Source organism: Delphinapterus leucas, chromosome 19 (assembly GCF_059928025.1).
Source record: "Delphinapterus leucas isolate spDelLeu-1000000601 "Yukka" chromosome 19, BTC_Dleu_Yukka2, whole genome shotgun sequence".
NCBI classification, from domain to species: domain Eukaryota; kingdom Metazoa; phylum Chordata; class Mammalia; order Artiodactyla; family Monodontidae; genus Delphinapterus; species Delphinapterus leucas.
Genome location: NC_143147.1, coordinates 27,065,465 through 27,082,562, shown reverse-complemented (window position 1 = coordinate 27,082,562; position 17,098 = coordinate 27,065,465). Strand labels below are relative to the sequence as shown.

Here is a 17,098-nt window from a genome sequence, read left to right as displayed (position 1 = left end):
CAGGAGCTAGAAAATGCATGTAAAAAATAAGTTTAGCATTCAATAGGAAGAATAAGATTTTTGGAAAATTGTCTAGCGAAAACAAGAAGTTCTGGAGGATCCATGAAGAGCTTAGTTCTTTGTGAATCAGAGCTGGGTCCTTAGCAGAGCTCTTGCTTAAGAGGTATCATGAGAGAAGGTGGGAGCGTGGATCTCGAACTCTTACTCTAGACCAATAACATGCCTATATAGGCTCTAGTTCCATCCTAGAGGGAAGTGCTGAGTGTCGGGGTCTATGTCCTAGAGCTGAGATTCAGAAGGAAGTATGGCTCCGTATGTGTCTAGAGCACCACGCTCTGGAACTGGGTGTCTCTGGGGTAAGAAAGTTAAACGTGTGGTGATTTGAGACTGGCCCAATTCAGGCCAAGACCAACAGCTGGACAGGGCCCAAATCCAGCCTCTCTCTAGATGGAAGCCAGGGGTCCATCTGGGTGAAGGACAGAAGCCTGATGGATCCAGAACAGAGCCTGGCAGCATAGCTGTGTTCCAGCACAGACCCTGGGTGCAGAAATGGCCCTGCCTGGGGTGTTTGGTGTTCCAGAACCTGTCAGAAACAACGCTAAAGGTGGAGTAGCGAAAGAAGGAAATTAATCCTGAGCTGCAGTGGACCTATAAGTCTATGGCTTGGTGGCCATGAAGAGGGCAAAGAGCTCCAGGACGTGGCTGAGCCTGCGGTAGGGAAGATTTACGCCCTGGTTTTGGCAGTTTTGGAACACCCGCGCCATGTCGGGAAAAGGCTTTGTAGGGTGTGAGTGTGGAAGGAAAGAAGTGATCAGCCAGGACCATTGTCAGACTTCCTCCTCTCTGAACCCTTTCACGGGCCCAAGGATCTAAGGATCTCAGCAGCCCCGGAAGTCATGGCCGGCCCCTAGTCTCCCTCAGGGTAGAGCACCTGGAGGGATGTGGCTGCTCAGGACAGGAGTGTGGCAGCAGGGGTGACAGCAGGGCCAGAAACAGGGCTGGGAGAGAGGCTCTGGTGGTGATGAGGGCAGGGAGCCTCCAGTCCGGGGACTACATGGCAGGGGGCAGGTTGACTGGAAGGGGAGGTCTCAGGGACACTGTGGAGAGAAGGCTCCCAGTACACAGCCACTGTGAAGGGGAGAGAGAGGAGCAGGAAGGAGAGTTAGGCACCAAGAGAGCTCTGAAAGGGCTCCCTTCCCCTACACTCCTCCTCTGGGAACCCACAGAAGGAGAGCTTCCCAAACCTCCAAAGGCCAAAGCCTTCCTGGCTTGACCTGTCATAGCATGTGTCCTCTTACAACACTTATAGGCCCTTAGCTGTGTGTCCCTAAATGTCCATGTCAAGGTCAATACCGTCCCATGTGGTCCACCTCTTCCCTGGGGGTCCATACTCACCCTCCAGGAGCTTGGGCACAAAGTGGGCGGCTGCCTTGGTCTTCTTGACTCGATTTCCCTTCATGACTCAGCCCTCCTTGTCCAGGCCCATGTACCAGGCCCGGCCAGAACGACGCTGGCCATAGAGAGCAGAGGCGTACAGGACAGAGGAATTCTTAAAGATGCACCCCTTAAAGCGACAGTCAGCTGTGAAATGAGGCTGAGGAGACAAAGACCCAGAAAGGCACACACAGACAGAAGGACAAAAAGACACATCACTGAACAGAAGGGAGCCCTGGGAAGAACAAGGCAGGATATCATCCATACGTTTCAGACTGGGAGAGCCAACTTCTGAGTCCACGCAGGAACTGGGAGAAAGGGAGCATGAGGAAGAGTCTGGTGGCCCCCCGAGTGCCGGGAACTAGACTTCTGGGGGCCTGGGATAAGAAGATAACTTCTCTCTGCTCTACTCCCAACCTCTCACCATCCAGGGCACCTGAAGGGAATTTCTGCTTGGAGGAGTTCCTGAATCCTTCCCCAGCATCCTGAATGACTCTGGGGAAGTGAGTAATAATGAGGTCTAGAGGAGGTTGGAGAAGACACAGGGGTCAAAAAGGTTGTAAGAGTTGGACATTCAAAGAGCCTGGGGGTATTTAGGAGGCTATTGGAGGAGAAGGGATTGGAGGGACGCTAGAGGAGGTGCTTGGGAGCAGGCAGTGAGGAGAGGGTGTCGGCAAGAGATGGAGGGAACGGAATCCCTGAGCTGCAAAATATCTGTAGCTGGGAAGGCTGTACCTAGGGGAGTCCCCTGACTCCAGGCCACTCTGTCCCCTTGTCTCACCGAGCTGTAGAGCAGCCCCTCAGCGTTCATGACCACGTAGTGACCCAGCTTGACACTCTGGATGGTGACTACACGGAGCCCCACAGAGATCAGTTTGAAGTGGGCTGGGGGTGGGGAGAAGGGATATCAGTACCCCAAGCCTCCAATCCCCATCTGAGCGCCCGCCCTCAATTCTGGTCCCAGTTCTACTTCTTCCTTTGCAGGGTCAAAGAGCCAGACTGAAAACAACAGAACCTGAAGCCACAATAGGACTGTCATCTCCTAGGCCTGCACTCCCCCTTCCCACCCAGCAGCTGGATTCCCCTCTCACTGAAAGAGCTGGTGTGCCCTGGGGTGTCCTGGATGCTCCCATCGGGATTCACCTGGAGGTAGAAACCGTGGCGGCAGAAGAGTTTGGTGATCATGCCTTTGAGCTGAGGCTCTGGAGAGAGAGACATTCAACTTGGAACATGACATCTCTGTTCCCAGAAACATTGCTACACTTGGCGGGATGAGAGGAGAGAAAAGAAAGGAGGATGGAGGGAAGGAAGAGGGTCCCAGAACCCCAGCTCCCTCACGCTCTAAGCAAGCTCTCTCCCACCTCTCTTTGACTCCAGAGGAAGCTGGGGTGTGGGTCCCTTCTGCTTCCTCTAAACAGCTTTCAGTTTAATTGATTGAAACTTATTTAAAGGCTTAATTCCTACTCTACAGCTCAACCAGAATGGGGGGAGGGGAGAAGAAGGAAGAGGAAGGGGAGAGATACTTGGAAACGCAGAGGACAAAGGGAGACAGGCAGAGCTGCGGAAAGGGCAGTGTGTTTGTGAATGTGGGGGGCATTAAGGTCACCCCAGTGTAGGAGCGCCCCCTCAGGAGTGGGGTTGGCACTGGGCCTGACGCTGACTCAGCACCTGCTGCTGCAGATGCAGCTCGCTTCGTGCTGGCCTCGCCTTGGCCCAGCTCCGGCGTGTCTGACAGTGACCCATCTGTCTGTCTGTCTGTCTGTGTGTCTGTCAGTCTGCTGGCTCACGGGTCTCAGCCATCCCTGAGGCTCAGCCTCTCCCCGTCAGCCAGGTAAGCCGCCTGGGATGGGGGATATTCAGTACCAAACCAAGGAAATGTGGGAGGCGTTCAGAGATCTGGTCAAGCTGGCTGACACACGTGTGGGCTTGGTCCCACTCAAAGGGTGGGCTGCTGACCGTACCACAGCGGAGTGCCGGCGGTGGGGGTAGGAGGATGCCAGCGGGGTGGTGGGGGGTCTCACCCTAGGGAAGCTGAAAGCAGATGGGAGCGAGGCCAGAGGGACTTCCTGCCTGTCGCACCAGGACAGGGACCACAGGCTAACCCTCACCACTCTCCTCACCTGGCGCTTGCGGCCAAGATCCCGGGACCCCCTCGTAGATGGTACGACCTCCAGTTTCCGTGCGGGCATCCAGCCGTGTAGTGTGTCTGAATTCCTCACGGCAGAGGGTCTCCTGAGCCTGTGGGGCCCCATTTCTGAGCCACGTAGGTGGTCGTGGGGGATTGCCCAGCTCCCTTCTTGAAGTGCAGATCACGGGAGGGGGGCGCACAGAGGGAAGGACTGGCGAGGTAGTTGCAAGGACACCCAGGGGAGAGCTGGGGAGATTGGTACCGAGCCAGGCAAGCTCGACGAGGAGGAACGGATCCAAGGCTCGGAGGAGCGGGAGAACTGGGACAGGGACGGGGCTACCGGAGCCGCAGAAACCCTCGGGGTGACCCAGGAGTCTGGATCCCTCAGCCCCCTCCACTGGGCATTGAAAGAATCGCGAGAGACGGCACATAGGCAGAGGATGGTGGGGGTGGGGACTCCTGTATTGGGAGGGCGTGGCGAGCGGGAGCTTCCAGGATTCGGGGCACCAGGCTTAGCCGCTCAAGCCTTCCCCTTGTCCCCGAAAGTGAGGAGACTCGGAGTTATGGTCGCAAGACAAGGGAAACTGAGGTATCGTCTGGCCAAGAGTTTGTGGTCCAGGCCCACCTCCTTTCACTTTCGGGGAGTCCCCATCAGTCGGGCACTGCTATTCCGAGTCCCTGGCCTCAACATCCCAGGCGGAGTGGCCGACGGCCCAGAGACCCCTCCCCAGGCACCCACACGGGCAGCGGTCCGGTCACGTGGGCCTCCCCCCCGAACAGTCACACATTGGACAGCAGGATGAGGAGCTGCTTCTGGCAAAGGGACTTGGTGCTGCGGGGACACACGTGCCACTGCGGCAACACGGGCCGGCTTCTCCCGGGCTGGTGGACCTCCCGCTTCTGCCAGATCAGGCTGCTGGCCAGTGCCGCCATGGTGCCCTGGGAGGAGGCACCCTAAAACTGGCAGGCTCCTGGAGCACGCTGTGTCTCGCTGGAGAAACCCGCTAGCTCACCAGCACATGCTCTTCACTCTCCGGTCCGACTCGCCCCCTCACCCACGGGACCTGAGGATAAGCCCTAGACGACCCCATCCCAGGCACCAGCTCCCACCCTTGGGCCTCGTGGTAGCTTCGTCAGACCCAGCAGCGTACGTACCTCTCAGTTGACTCAACCCTCGACCTTTGCTCCCCACAGAAATCTCCCCCTTCTCTGATCTGCAATGTCCCTCTCCCCCACTAACACTATCCCAAAGCCAAGACCCTCAAATTTTCCAGGATGTGGTTCCAATATCCCCAGGCACCTTTCCACCCTATTTCAGGGCCCTGCACTACTGCCAAAGCCACTCTTGTAATTTTAAGGGTGTGTGTCCTTAGCTTTGGGGATATTAGCTCACCCCACCCGTGCTGGGGTGCTGCCAGTGTCTAGGGAGAACCCAACCTTGGTGTCTTTTCTTTTGCCACCCTCGAAGTGAAGAATCCCCCACTGTTTTTCACTGAAATCCCCCAAAAACTATGGCTTGAAATATCCAGACTGTCGCCAATCAGCAAGAAGAGGTTCCCAGACCATGTCTCTGGACGATACCGCTTTTTACCAAGTCACCCCCATTTCTAGTGGCACAGCATTCCAGCTGCTGAGCCCCTTTCCTCACCTTGTTACCATCCACTCCTTTTGAAGTCACCTCCAAATCCGCCCTTCCTAGTGGTTACACCAGGTGGTTGTCTGGAGGGCCCTGTGTCACCTCGGAATAAGGAGCATAGGTTTTTGGCTTTTTTCCTTTTTTCTGGCAGCCCCTAATTTCCTCGGGGACAGCTGGTGCTCTTTAGATCCCACGCCCTCCAATCCAGCAAGCCCCCCGAGAGAGGAGTGCACCCACGTTGTCACAGGTCCCCAAATGTGAACAGACCCACTATAAGTCAGAGCGCATCAGAGCTTTCTGTGACAGGGTTTCCTTGTCCTCCCTGGGACTGCCTATAGCGCCCCCTCTTCCTTCCCTGACGCCCCTCAACCTGTCTGGTCTTGTCGATCCGGGCACGGCTGGCGCTGGCTCCAGTTCCAGGTTCCTCTCTCCCTGTAGCCCGCAAGCGGAGCTTCCCCCCACGCCTGGCTAGGCGTCCCAGAACCCAGGAAGGAGTGAGGGTGCCTCTGCAGAGCACCCTTGTCTGGCAAAGTGAGCACTGGGCCTGGCGGCCGGACCAAACCGAGTGGAGGCAGCGGCGGCAGAGGTAGCGGCTGTGGGAAGCTGAGGCGGTGGCGGCGACAGCCTCTCCCCCCTCCTCGGAGAGCCGGTCCGGGGGCGGGGCAGGGGACCGAGATGCCGGGAAAGAGGGGGAGGTGAGGTTGGGCCGGCAGAACCCCAGGGTTCCTTGGAGGCAGGGAGTGGAGACGGTCTTAGAGACAGGAGGAGCCGAGGCAAAGCCGCATATCTCGCATGTCTCGGGATTCAGAGGAGGAGGGACAAGGAGGAAACTCCACTGAATGGAACTCTGGATGGTGGGAGAGGTTGGGCTTAGATAGATGGAATGGCAGATGCCCCGAGAATGGAGAAAGGGACACTACTGCCCAGGATGGAGGACAGAACTGGATGAGGAAGGTGGCGGGAATAACTGAAGAGATAGCAGTGGTGGTGAGGTCTATCCTGGGGTGAAATCCGTCCTCCTTAATGTCTCTGCCTTTTGTGAGACAAGTTCGTCAGTCCCTGGTCTCCATACCTTTCTACTTTACACGTTTTTTCAGCAAATATATTACCCCCATCCCGATTGACTCCTAAGAGAAAAGACCATAAGAACTGGAGGGAGATGGATGCCAGAGGCTGCACCGGAGTGGGAGAGGTGCTGGCCACAGATTTGGAAAGTGGAGAGGCCAGAATGGAACGATCTGTGCCAGGGATGGGGCGGGAGGAGGGTAGGAGAAAGCGGAGGAACCGGCGAGGAGTCCTTCTAGAACGGGCTCTTTGGGCCCAAAGTGCTCAGCCTGTCTCCCAGGTGAGGGGAGAGCAGTCCCCTCCACATCCTGCTGGCCAACAGAAGCACCTTCCAGGTTAGTAGGAACAGCATCTTTAACGGGCCCCGCCTCCCACGCCGTCTAATCCACCCCCCTTGCCTGCAGCCTTGGCCTCTTGCACAGAGGGGTGCAGGGTGCAGGCAGGGTCCCTGCAAAGCAGTGCCAACGTCCTGAGCAACGAAGCTGCGCCCTCCCCCACACGGAACTTTTGGCCACTCAGAAAAGAGTGGGGCAGCGCCCCGGCCTTGAGCACCTGGCCCAGCTCATCCAGCAACCCTAGGCAGCAGGCGCCCGCATTCTCGGCTCGTGCAAGATAGAGCGTGGGCAGCCGCTCACAGGCCCAGTAGAGCAAGGTCCACAGGAGGTAGGGCGCCGCGACCCTAGTCCTGGCCACCAGAGGGCGCAGCGTCCCCTGGTCCGCCGCGTGCGCTTGCAACAGGGGAATGGGTATGCGAGTCTTGAGCGCCAGCTCTTGGTGGGCGAAGCAGAGCTGCCAACCGGAGACATCCGGCTGCTCTGTGCCGCTCCCGCTGCCGCCGGGCACCAGGTAGAAGGAAGACGACTCTGAGGCCAGCGGGCCAGCCCACGAGTGGCTCTGAGCCCCCTGGGGCCAGCCGGCCATGGACACCATGGGGATCAATCGAAAAACAGGAGGCGGCGCGGGGGCCCGGGCGTAGCCAGGAGGATGGTGGTGACCCCCGCGTAGCAGGCTGCGTGGACCATGCGCGGGGCACCCTGAACCAGAAACGGGGACTCAGCAACCGCAGCCAACGAAACAAAGAACCAGACAGCGACCTGGGCGACGCTCAATATGGGCCATGCCTCCAGAGCCTCCAAGGGTTCTGGCACTGGGCTAATGTTGGTTGCTTTGGTGACGTCCACATTCGTTTTTTTCAGTGGTGAGGGAACATCAACATCGGTTACATTTGCTGAGGCAACTCTGGCACTGAAACATTACTAGGTGAGTTTTCCAAAGACTCGTGTGCTTCAGGCTCAGTGAGGTGTAGGTGGTCCATGGAGATTTGTGGATCCTTGGGAGATTCTTTGCTTCGGGCTGGGTGGATCGAATCACCTCCTCCTGGGACTGTGGGTCCTAGGCAGTCCTGCCATGCCTCCCCGACCAAGGTTCCATGTAGCTGCTCTGGGAGGAAGAGCCATGTGTAACAGGATCCCACGTCTGGTTGCAGCTCCTGCCCAGTGCCATCTAGACAAAGCATGGGCACCAGGAGTGTGAAGCCGGCCTCGTAGTGAGGTCCCCGAGCGTAGGGACCTAGAGGCGCATGCCCCAGATCCAGGGAACCCTCGCGAAGCCCACAACGAAGCAGCAGGACCTCTGCATCAGGAGGAAAGCAAGGGTCCCGGTGGTGAAGAGACCTAAGGAAAGTTAAGGGATCGTAAAGTCGTGATCCAGAGCTGCGGCGGGGTGAGACAGAGCTGAGAGCTGCAAGTTCCCGAAGTTTGGGAGGGTGACTTACCAAGCAAAGACAAAACAAAGTCCTTGGCCTGGAAGAGATTTGGTCCTGGCTTGGGGCCTTCACTCCAGCTTGCCTGCACACCCAGCTCCTAGATCAGCTGGGTTAGTTCCTGCACCCAGCTCCTGGATCAGCTGCGTTAGTTCCTGCTCTGCATCGACGGAGGAGAAGTCAATGTCCGTGAGCGGCCGGGCTGGGGCTGGGGGCTGTGGGCCCCACCAGGGAGCACTACCGCAGAAGCCATATGGCTCTGTCGATTGGGGGCTAGGAAATACACAGACGGGAGGAAGCCAAGACGGGCCGTACCTTTTGCTGCAGAAAACTGACCCCAGTTCTTATCCTTCCAGAGGCCAAGAGGGTTCCCAAGGCACAGTCCGTCAATGGTTCTGCAGTTGAAGGGCCCTAAATTTAGTCTTGAAAGAGAACAAATAAATACCTCCTCCGTCCTTGCCCTTTTCTCATATGCTAGTCCCCACTCCCAAGGAATGGCTCACCTGACTCAGCAGGTAGAAAGTAACTGTTTGGGCCCTCCTAACGAATGCAGTAACCTCCTTTGATGCACCTTGTCTACGTCCCCCTTACCTCTTTTCAGAAGAGACTAGTGGTTTGCAACTTCCCTCTTAGGTTAGCTACAAAGGCTGGGAAGAGAATGGATAGGAAGATTGAACAGGTAACTACTTCCTACTGCCTGTAAGGCCACATCCCTAAATTATAACCACGCCACTTTCTGGAGACTGTCAGGGTGGTTCCGGACCAGCCCGGCCTCCAGTCAGAGTTGTCACTCCTTTCGCTCTGCAGAGATCTCGCGGCTATCCTGGGAGTTGTAGTTTGTCTTCAAAGCTAACAGGGCGTTGGGCCACGCCCCCACATCCTTCCCTGTTCCATTGAAGTAGTGCCTGATGGAAGTTGTAGTTTCTATGGAGATACGCTATTCTGTGTCTTTATGATAAACTATTCTGTGTCTTTACAAGGCCAGGTGAACCGCACGAACACTCCTTGGGTTTAGAACACAGGCCTAGTAGGATGGATCTGAAAAGCAAACAATAATGAGTGACATACTCTAGGGCATGCGGAGAAATAAGGGACTCTATATCTCACTTGGGAGTAGAGGAGCCCTGGTCATTTAAATCTAGAATGGTTCTTGCATGCAATTATAACTTCACTTTAGAGATGAGACCGCAAGCCTAGAAAGGTTGCACATGACTTGTCCAAGGTCAGAGCTCAGCCAGAGAGCTGTTGGAAATGGGCTCTCCAGCTGGGACATATCTCCTTGGAATCGGTGGTGGTAACGTTAGACAAGAACACACCGATAGTGTGCATGTAGTGACCCAGGGCTGGACATCTGACTCAGGGAAGGGACATGTTAGTGTTGCCGACCTCAGACACACAAGTGGCGGCAGGGAAAACACTTTGGATTCTCGCAGCTTATGTGTGTATACAGAAGAGTTATCAGGACTGAAAATCAAGTCCAGAGGAAACACCAGCTGGGCTAGTGCAGGGCAATGAAAACTTATCAGGGGAAGGAAATGGCTTTCAGCGACCAGTGCTATCATGGACACAGCTAACGTCCAGGATGAAACTAGGAGCCAGAATGATAGGACAGAAAGATAGGACACCAGGGACACGCTCACAGATTAGACCAATGCATACTGGACCAGGAATTCTTACATGCCTTTTTTCCAGGGTTCTGTCTCCACAGTGAACTAGGCCTAAGTCCATGGGCAAGAAAATTAAGTGGAGACACCTTGAAAAATTTAGAGGCCTATGAAGGAGGGGACCCTCACAATCCAGGGCTCAAGTTGGGCAGCCTAAAACACAAGTTTTCCTAGTCACTGACAAAGAGAGGTCTTCTCGGTCAGTAACCAAGAGCCCTAAACACAGCCCAGAACGAGGGAGGCAAGTTTCCATACATCTGGTCGTGACCCAAGAGACCAGATGAGGAAAACTGAAGCCTGGGCTCTTTCTCACAGTCTGGGGAAATCAGGCATTGGCTGTCCACCCCCACATCTTACCTCCTCCCCAGAGGGTGGCTTCTGAGCCACCCTAAAAAGAGCTAAGTTCTCTGGGCTCTGGGGGAGCTTTAAGATGCTGGAGGTGGGTGACAGGGAAAGGAAAATTGCTCTAAACTCTAAAGCACTGCTCTCCAATAGAATTTTCCATGAGGATGGAAATGTTCTAAACCTGTGCCATCCAATAGAGTAGCCGCTAGCTCCATGTGCCTACTGAGCACTTAAAAGGTCATGGCACTGAGGAAGAGAATTTTATTTTTTTGGCCAAACCATGAAGCTTGCGGGGTCTGAGTTCCCCGACAAGAGATGGAACCCCAGCCACAGCAGTGAAAGCGCCAGGTCCCAACACCTGGACCGCCAGGGAACAGAATTGGATGCCAGGGAAATTCCGTTCCCTGAGGAAGAGAATTTTTAACTTAATTTTTAACAGAATTAATTTTCCTTAATTTTAACTAATTTACATTCTATAGGCATTTGCCTAGTGGCTACTGTAATTGACAATGAAGCTCTAGGGCCTTGGGGATGACAGATTCAGCGAGACAGCGATGGAGGGAAAGCAGGGATAGCTTAGGTCCTCATCAGGCCCTGTGGGATGGGGCTGGGGTGGATGTCCTCAAACAACCACAGAACACTTCTCTTGTCTCTTTATTCCTCATGCATATCTGTCCCCTCTTTTGCTAAGTTGCTCATCACACACTGGTATCCCCACTCCTTGATGGTCTCCGGTGAGTTGTTGGATGTCTCTCGGTGAAGGCGCCTGGGAGACAGAGCTTCTCACTTGTCCCTGCCTGCTCTGAACTGTCTCTGGCGAGCATCAAAGACTACATGCCCGAGCCGGGTGCCTGACCCAGGACAGGAGGGCTTCCAGCTGGTTTTGGGAGGCATAGACATCTGGCGATAACTCTGGCAGGCTGGAGGAACTGTATCCATGGGGTGGTACACCCGTTCTTGGCTGCCTACTCGCCGGGAGGGTGATTGCAGCACAATCAGCACAGGTACCTCTGAGAAGGTTAGCAGGTCATTGAAGGCCACCTGAGCCTTGGGAGAGCAGGAGTTCTGACTGGGTGGAATAGAAGTCCATGGTATGTGCTGCCCTGCATCCTTGTGGAGGCCAGGATTTGGGATAAGGCATGAGTTATAATGGAGGCCTGATTTCTGGGATAAGCCAGAGTATTGAGTAAGCGCTGGACCCTTATGGGAGCCAGGATGCTTGTGGCGGCCTGGATCTTGAGCAAGGCCTGTGTTCTTGGGGAGGCCTGGGTCTTGGATAAGGCCTGGACTGTTGTGGATGCCTGGGTTTGTGGTAAGGCCTGGGTTTCTGGAAATACTGCAGACTTTGGAAGGGCCTGGGGTCCTTGGGAGGACAGAGCCTTGGTTGAGGCCTAGGCTCTCATGAAGTTCAGGGGGTTGGGCCTGGCTTGGGATATGGGAAGTAGTGGATAACTGGGGAGGGATGGGGCCCTGGGAAGAGAGGACAGACTGAGATGACTTGTAGGTTGGGGGAAAGGTGGGGGGTTGTATTAAGGTGGAGGGCTTCTGGTGGTTGCTGTGTTGATGAAGGACCCAGGATCTGGGAGAAACAAGCGGTAGATAAAGAGTGCATGGTGGAGGCATGTTGCATGGTGAGTTCTGGGCACTGTTTGGAGAATGGAAGCAAGGTTGAGAAGGTACAGCATCCTTGGAGTACGGGAATCTGGGGTAGACTGGAGTCTGGGGGTCCGTGTTTCTCTTCTCAGATCTGCAAGGAAGGAAGCTGCAGTAAGGGAAGGTCTTGGACTGTACAAATTTGTCTTTGGCATCATTTGAGATCTTCCATTCCATATTCCCCAACTCCAGGTAACCCAGTATGGATGCTGTGGAGGGCTTAGCACTGTCCCCACTACATTGCTTGAGTGTTTGTTCAGCTGTACCAGAGCTCACCAGACCATGCCCCTCTTGGGGCCTGGAGAGGGTACCCAAGTCCTTTCTGGAATACCCAGAGTTCTGAGGGGGACACACATGGAATCACTTCTGCTTTACCCTGCGGGCATCGCAGACCACACGGCCGGAGGAGAGGCCTTGGCTGAAGGCAGACATGGTAGAGAGAATAGTATCTAGGATGTGGGTAGGGGTGGTGGAAGGGACTGGAGTGGTCCTCAGGGCCATGACCAGCGCTGGGAGAGAGGTTGTGGCAGAGATCGGGACAGGGGCCGGTGTAGGGGCTAGGGCAGGAGTAGTAGCATGGGCAGAAGGTGGGGGAGGGACCAGAGTGCTGGCATGGGTATAGGTCAGATGAGCATGGGTCAGGGTGCAGACAGAAGTGTGGCCCAGGGACTGGGCTGAGGCACGTGTGGGGGCCTGGGCTTGGGCCCGGGCTGGTGTATGGGCTGAGGTATGCTCAGGGCCATGGACCTGGGCAGGGCTGTGCTCAGGGCTGAGGGCTGGGGAGGGGGTCTGGGCCTGCGGGCTGGTGTGTGCAGGGGGGTGGAACGTGGAGCAAATCTGGGACTGAGGTGGGGCGTGCTCAGACTGGTAGGTGGAGAAGAAGGTGTGGGCTTTGGCAGGAGTGTTCCCAGTGGGGTGCACTAGGGAGAAGGCCTGGGCCCAGGCGGAAGTGTGCTCATGGGCGTGGTCTCGGGAGCAGGTCTCTGACGGGGTGGGGGTGCTCAGTGGGGAGGGCTGAGGAGAAGGTCTGCGCCTTAGCAGGTGCATGCGCAGTGGCCTGAATTGGGTGGCGGGTCTGGGCCCGGGCTGGGGCCTGAGCTGTGTCAGAGGGTGGGGTCTTAGTCTTGCTCTCTTGGGGCAGGTGGAGTGGAACCACGTCCACCTTGCTCATCCTACGGAGCTTGGAAGATGTCTCTTACCTGGAGTAAAAGTTGGCTTGGGACTTTAAGGCTGTGACAGGAGGGGCCTTCCCAGTTCCCACTACCCGCTCCTTCCACAGTCTCCGTGGAGCCTCCGTGGAAGCCCCAGCCCGTCCACACTGAGGCGGCATCCAGCAGCACTTAGAAGCCTTCTCATCTTTTTTGTCTGCTTTCCAGGAGTCAAGGTGGTTTGTGTGCCCGAGCAGGAAGCGTGGGCGATGGCGGGAGCGGGAAGAAACCCTTGAGCACAGGTTCTTGGGATCCACGGAGCAGCGCCTGTGCATGCGATGGCTGCCTACACCGCTGGCTTGCTTGTCTGCGGGGAAAGGCGAGATGGGTCAGGTCCTGGGTGCCTGAGGGGCTGAGAATCAAGGCAGGGATAGAAGAAAGGGGACAGGCCCACATCCCCTGAGCTCACGCTGGCGCCCACTCACCTTTGGGGAAAAGATGATTGAAAAGTGCCCGCAAGAATCTCTTCAGATGCCTCCAGAGCTGAGGAAAGAAGGGGAGGGTGGAGGCAGGGAGCAGGGTGAGCCCAGAAATCCAACCCTTGTGCGGCCACACCCCAGCAGCCCTCCCACCTCAGCCCCTTCAAGGCCCCAGGGCTCCCCCAACCCCGATGCCCAGATCCTGCCCTTACCATAGTCACCACGTGGATCCCCGCGATGAGGAAGATCAAGCTGACCAGGAGCAGAAGAACTGAGTCTTCTTGCTCCTGGCATTTCCTGGGGATGGGGCCAGGGAACGGCTTGGCTCCATAGTAGGTTCGCTCACCCATGGCCAGGGCTCCCAGGACTGCCTGGGGCCCCTGCCCTCCACTTTTAACTGGGAGAGAGGCTGGGTCATAATGGGGCATGTAGTGAGGTCACAGTGAGGGAGGGTGACTCCCTGGTAACCAGAGTGGCATTCCCTGGTAACCTGGGTGAGGTAAGCTCAGGCTGGACAGTCAAACAGGGCCTGTAGGCCGGCACACCTGCCCTCGAGCAGTCAATCATTCGTTCACCACCCGCTGACTCACTTGTTCAAATGACACATTCCATCTATGGCCCCTCCTGAGACTAGGAAGACCTTGGCCTCAGAGCCCTGTGCAAGGCCTGGCTGGAGTCCAGAGCCTCAGGCTTCTTCATGCTCTTCACTTGGCGTGGAGCTGGACCTGCCCAGATGTGGAACCCCCCAGTTTGGAAGCAGCTTCTTGTACAAGGCTCTTTGTATACAGGGACAGCTGAGACACAGAGGAGGTGCCCAGAGACCAGTGGTTTGGAGCCTGCAGCTGCAGACCTACTTAGTGCATGGTATAGGACCAAGAGGGGCCTGCTGGCAGGATTGTGGCCACTAAACCAAGGGGACCCTCAGGCCAAGAAGGGGACACTGGCTTCTTATGGCAGGAAGCCAAGGGCAGGGACCCAGGCAGGTAGAAGGAGTGGTGCTTCCAAGCCACAGACCACCAGTGTTTCCTGGACTCTGGCACTCCTTATTCCTCTCTCCATGCCCTGCCGCCCCCGCTCCCGCCCCCGGCCCCATTTGCTACTGGTCAGTTCATTTGCCCAGTCTGGCACCCATGAAGTGAGGGCCTCGAGGCCGAGGTGGAAGGTAACAGCGAGTTGTCCCGCGCTTGGCTCTCCTGCACTTGCCGCTTCAGCTCCAGGCTGTCATGCACCTGGTAGCTGTCAATGCCTCGCGGGTTCCTCCTGAGTGGCATGAAGGTGGGTGGGGGTGGAGGGTGCTCGGTAGCCTGGACGTCAGGCAGGGGCTGGGAGGGGCGGAGGAACAGCGCTGAGCTGGGAGCTGGGGCCCGCTGGTACGAGGCCTCGGCCAGCACCTTGAGGGAGGAGGAGGCGGCCAGAGGGCGCCACACGGGCAGAATCTCGGCCCATTTGGCCGCCCAGCGCCGCAACTCGTGGGTATCCCGGGAGCAGGTCAAGGGTCCCGTGGAGAGGTGCAGCCTGCGGTTGGGTTGGCTGTGAGCACAGCTGTGGAGGCTCCGTCCATGGGCCGGTGGGGAGCCCCGAGGCACCAGAACGGATGGAGTCACAGAGCCCTCCAGACCAGCCCGCCGCTGATCCCAGGAGTCATACGGGAGCTGACCACTTGAGGGGTAAGTGCTGTGCCCCCCTGGGACCCACGAGGGTTTAGGGGGCAGCCGTCGGGGAGGTGGTGGAGACGAGGTCCACTGGCAGCCTCCACATTGCCCCAGATATGGGTTGGTGAGCAGGGGGCCCCGAAGGACTGAAGCCTTAGCTCGGACTTGGCCTCCACACACTTGGCCATACGGTGCAGCTCGGGCAACTGGTAGAGACAGGGTAGTGGCAGGCTGGCCAGGATCCCACCCTCACAGCCCCAGAGGCCCACGTTGGAAGGCAGGCCCATATGCAGGTAGAGCCCTCTCCAGCACCCCCACGGGTACTTGTGTTGTGGGAAGGAAAGATCCTCCTCCTCCTCCAGGTAGAAGTCCGGGTCCTCCCGATCAAAGGAGGGCATCGGTCGCAGCTGTGACATCCCGTGGCTGCGATGTGGCCTACGGAAGCCTGAGCAGCTGTAGGGGAATTGTCTGCAGTTCTTCGGCCTCCACTGGTGTCTGCAGGGGTGGCGGCTGCAGCTGCGGCTAAGGTTGCGGAGATGATGCTAGGAGGACAGGGAGTAGCAAGTGGGCTGGGCCATCTTCACTTCCACAGGGTCCAGTGTGCAGTGGATGTCGACGTCTTGGGCCTTCGCTGGAGGATGTTTGGGGGAACTTTCACAAGCCTGTGAGTTTTCATCTGGCGGAGGCAAGAGTCTGTGAGGGCAGGGCAACTGTCTGAAGAGTTCAGGGTTGGGAACTTGGGGGCCTGGGTTTCTAGGGCCCTGGGAGTAGCGGGGGTGTGGTGCCCCCACCTGTCTTCCGTACTTACTTTTCTGATTAATCCAATAGATGGTCTTCTCTAAGGCATTCTGGAGCCCATGCCATACCTGGGGTGGGGTGGGGTGGGGTGGGGTGAAAATGAGGGCCAGGCTCTCTACCCTCACCTCCCGTCCCAGCCAAGACCGTTCCTGCAGATGGAGGTGCAGGCTGCAGCTGGTTCCCACCCTCAGCCCTCTTCACCCCTTCTGGTGGTCCCCAACCATCGCTGACCGTAGTTGCCATGCTGATCCCAATGCTGACAAGAACGACAAGGCCCAGCAGCAGGAGTAGGAAGTCCTCCGCATTCTGGGTACTTTCTTGGTATTGATGGCAGCACCCCAGGTTGTCATACCAGAGCGGTTCTCCATGGTGGGGGGGGGGTCCTAGGGCCACCTGGGCCATGGGCCGCCACACCCCACCACCGGCCCTGACCCACAGTGCACTCATGCCAGGACCTGCAGACACCCACCAACAGGTGAGGGAGCATGGTCATAATGAGACACGTTGCAGGGAGTCACAATGCCGTGGTGGCCAATCTTTCATACACTCAGCTGGCCCTTTATGTGGCCATCTCTGCCCTCGGCTCCCGTTACATGGAGCCTAGCCCCAGAGTTCAGTCTGTCCTTCTGTCTCCATGGGGCCTTGCTTAACTTGATTTGCAAGCATGGTTGCTACAGATGAGAGACAGTCTTCATAGGGACTGAATCATGCATAAAGGATTTCCTCCATTTCATTGTTCGAGACATTATGGCAGCTTATGTAGCCTGTTGGGATTCTTCGAACTAGCCTGTACTTCTTAAAAAGTTTCAAGAGAAGCCAGAAATCCAAATTTCTCTGTGAAATATCCACATTTCAGAAGTAGCAAACCAATTCAAACTTTAAATTCTGCTGGACAACAACATGGGCCAAACAAAACACACCAGTTTGTAACCTCTAATGTATACTGTATAATGCTTCTGTTCTCATCTTCTCATATGATCCTCACACTAAGGAGCAGATACTATTATTAGCTGTATTTTACAGATGGGGAAACTGAGGCACAGGGCAGTTTAGTAGCTTGTCCAATGTTTGAGCACCAAAGCTGGAACTTGAGGTTTTTACAGTGTGCTTTTTTAGCCTCATTACAAATGCATCCTTTTAGAAATAACCTTTTTTTATCCTAAAGATATTACATATTACAAAATACAATAAACTACAGAAAGGTGAAAACAAAGAAAAAACGACCACTGGTCCCAACATGCAAACATAAACACTGTTACTTAGTGTATTTCCTTACAGAAAAAAACAAGTCCCTGTTCATTCAACCAGAGGTACCGGCTGTATAGGTTAGGATC

The 17,098-nt window shown here is 56.2% G+C and overlaps 2 protein-coding genes and 2 pseudogenes across 2 annotated transcripts; all 4 read right to left on the bottom strand.

The window, feature by feature from the left end:
• Positions 1-949: 949 nt before the first annotated feature.
• On the bottom strand, positions 950-4,838 carry LOC149744878 (fibroblast growth factor 11-like; annotated as a pseudogene).
• A 1,047-nt stretch (positions 4,839-5,885) lies between these two features.
• LOC149744877 (transmembrane protein 102-like) lies at positions 5,886-9,354 on the bottom strand. The gene is given in 6 exon segments (XM_089901779.1): positions 5,886-7,201; positions 7,204-7,488; positions 7,491-7,936; positions 8,034-8,160; positions 8,195-8,356; positions 9,342-9,354. Coding segments are annotated over 6 exon segments (1,617 nt in total). The 3' UTR covers positions 5,886-6,617.
• Positions 9,355-10,817: 1,463 nt separating this feature from the next.
• Positions 10,818-13,949, bottom strand: LOC149744876 (uncharacterized). The gene is given in 1 exon segment (XM_089901778.1): positions 10,818-13,949. A coding segment is annotated over 1 exon segment (1,917 nt). The 5' UTR covers positions 12,735-13,949.
• Positions 13,950-14,417: 468 nt separating this feature from the next.
• On the bottom strand, positions 14,418-16,176 carry LOC149744875 (uncharacterized protein SPEM2-like; annotated as a pseudogene).
• Positions 16,177-17,098: the final 922 nt, after the last annotated feature.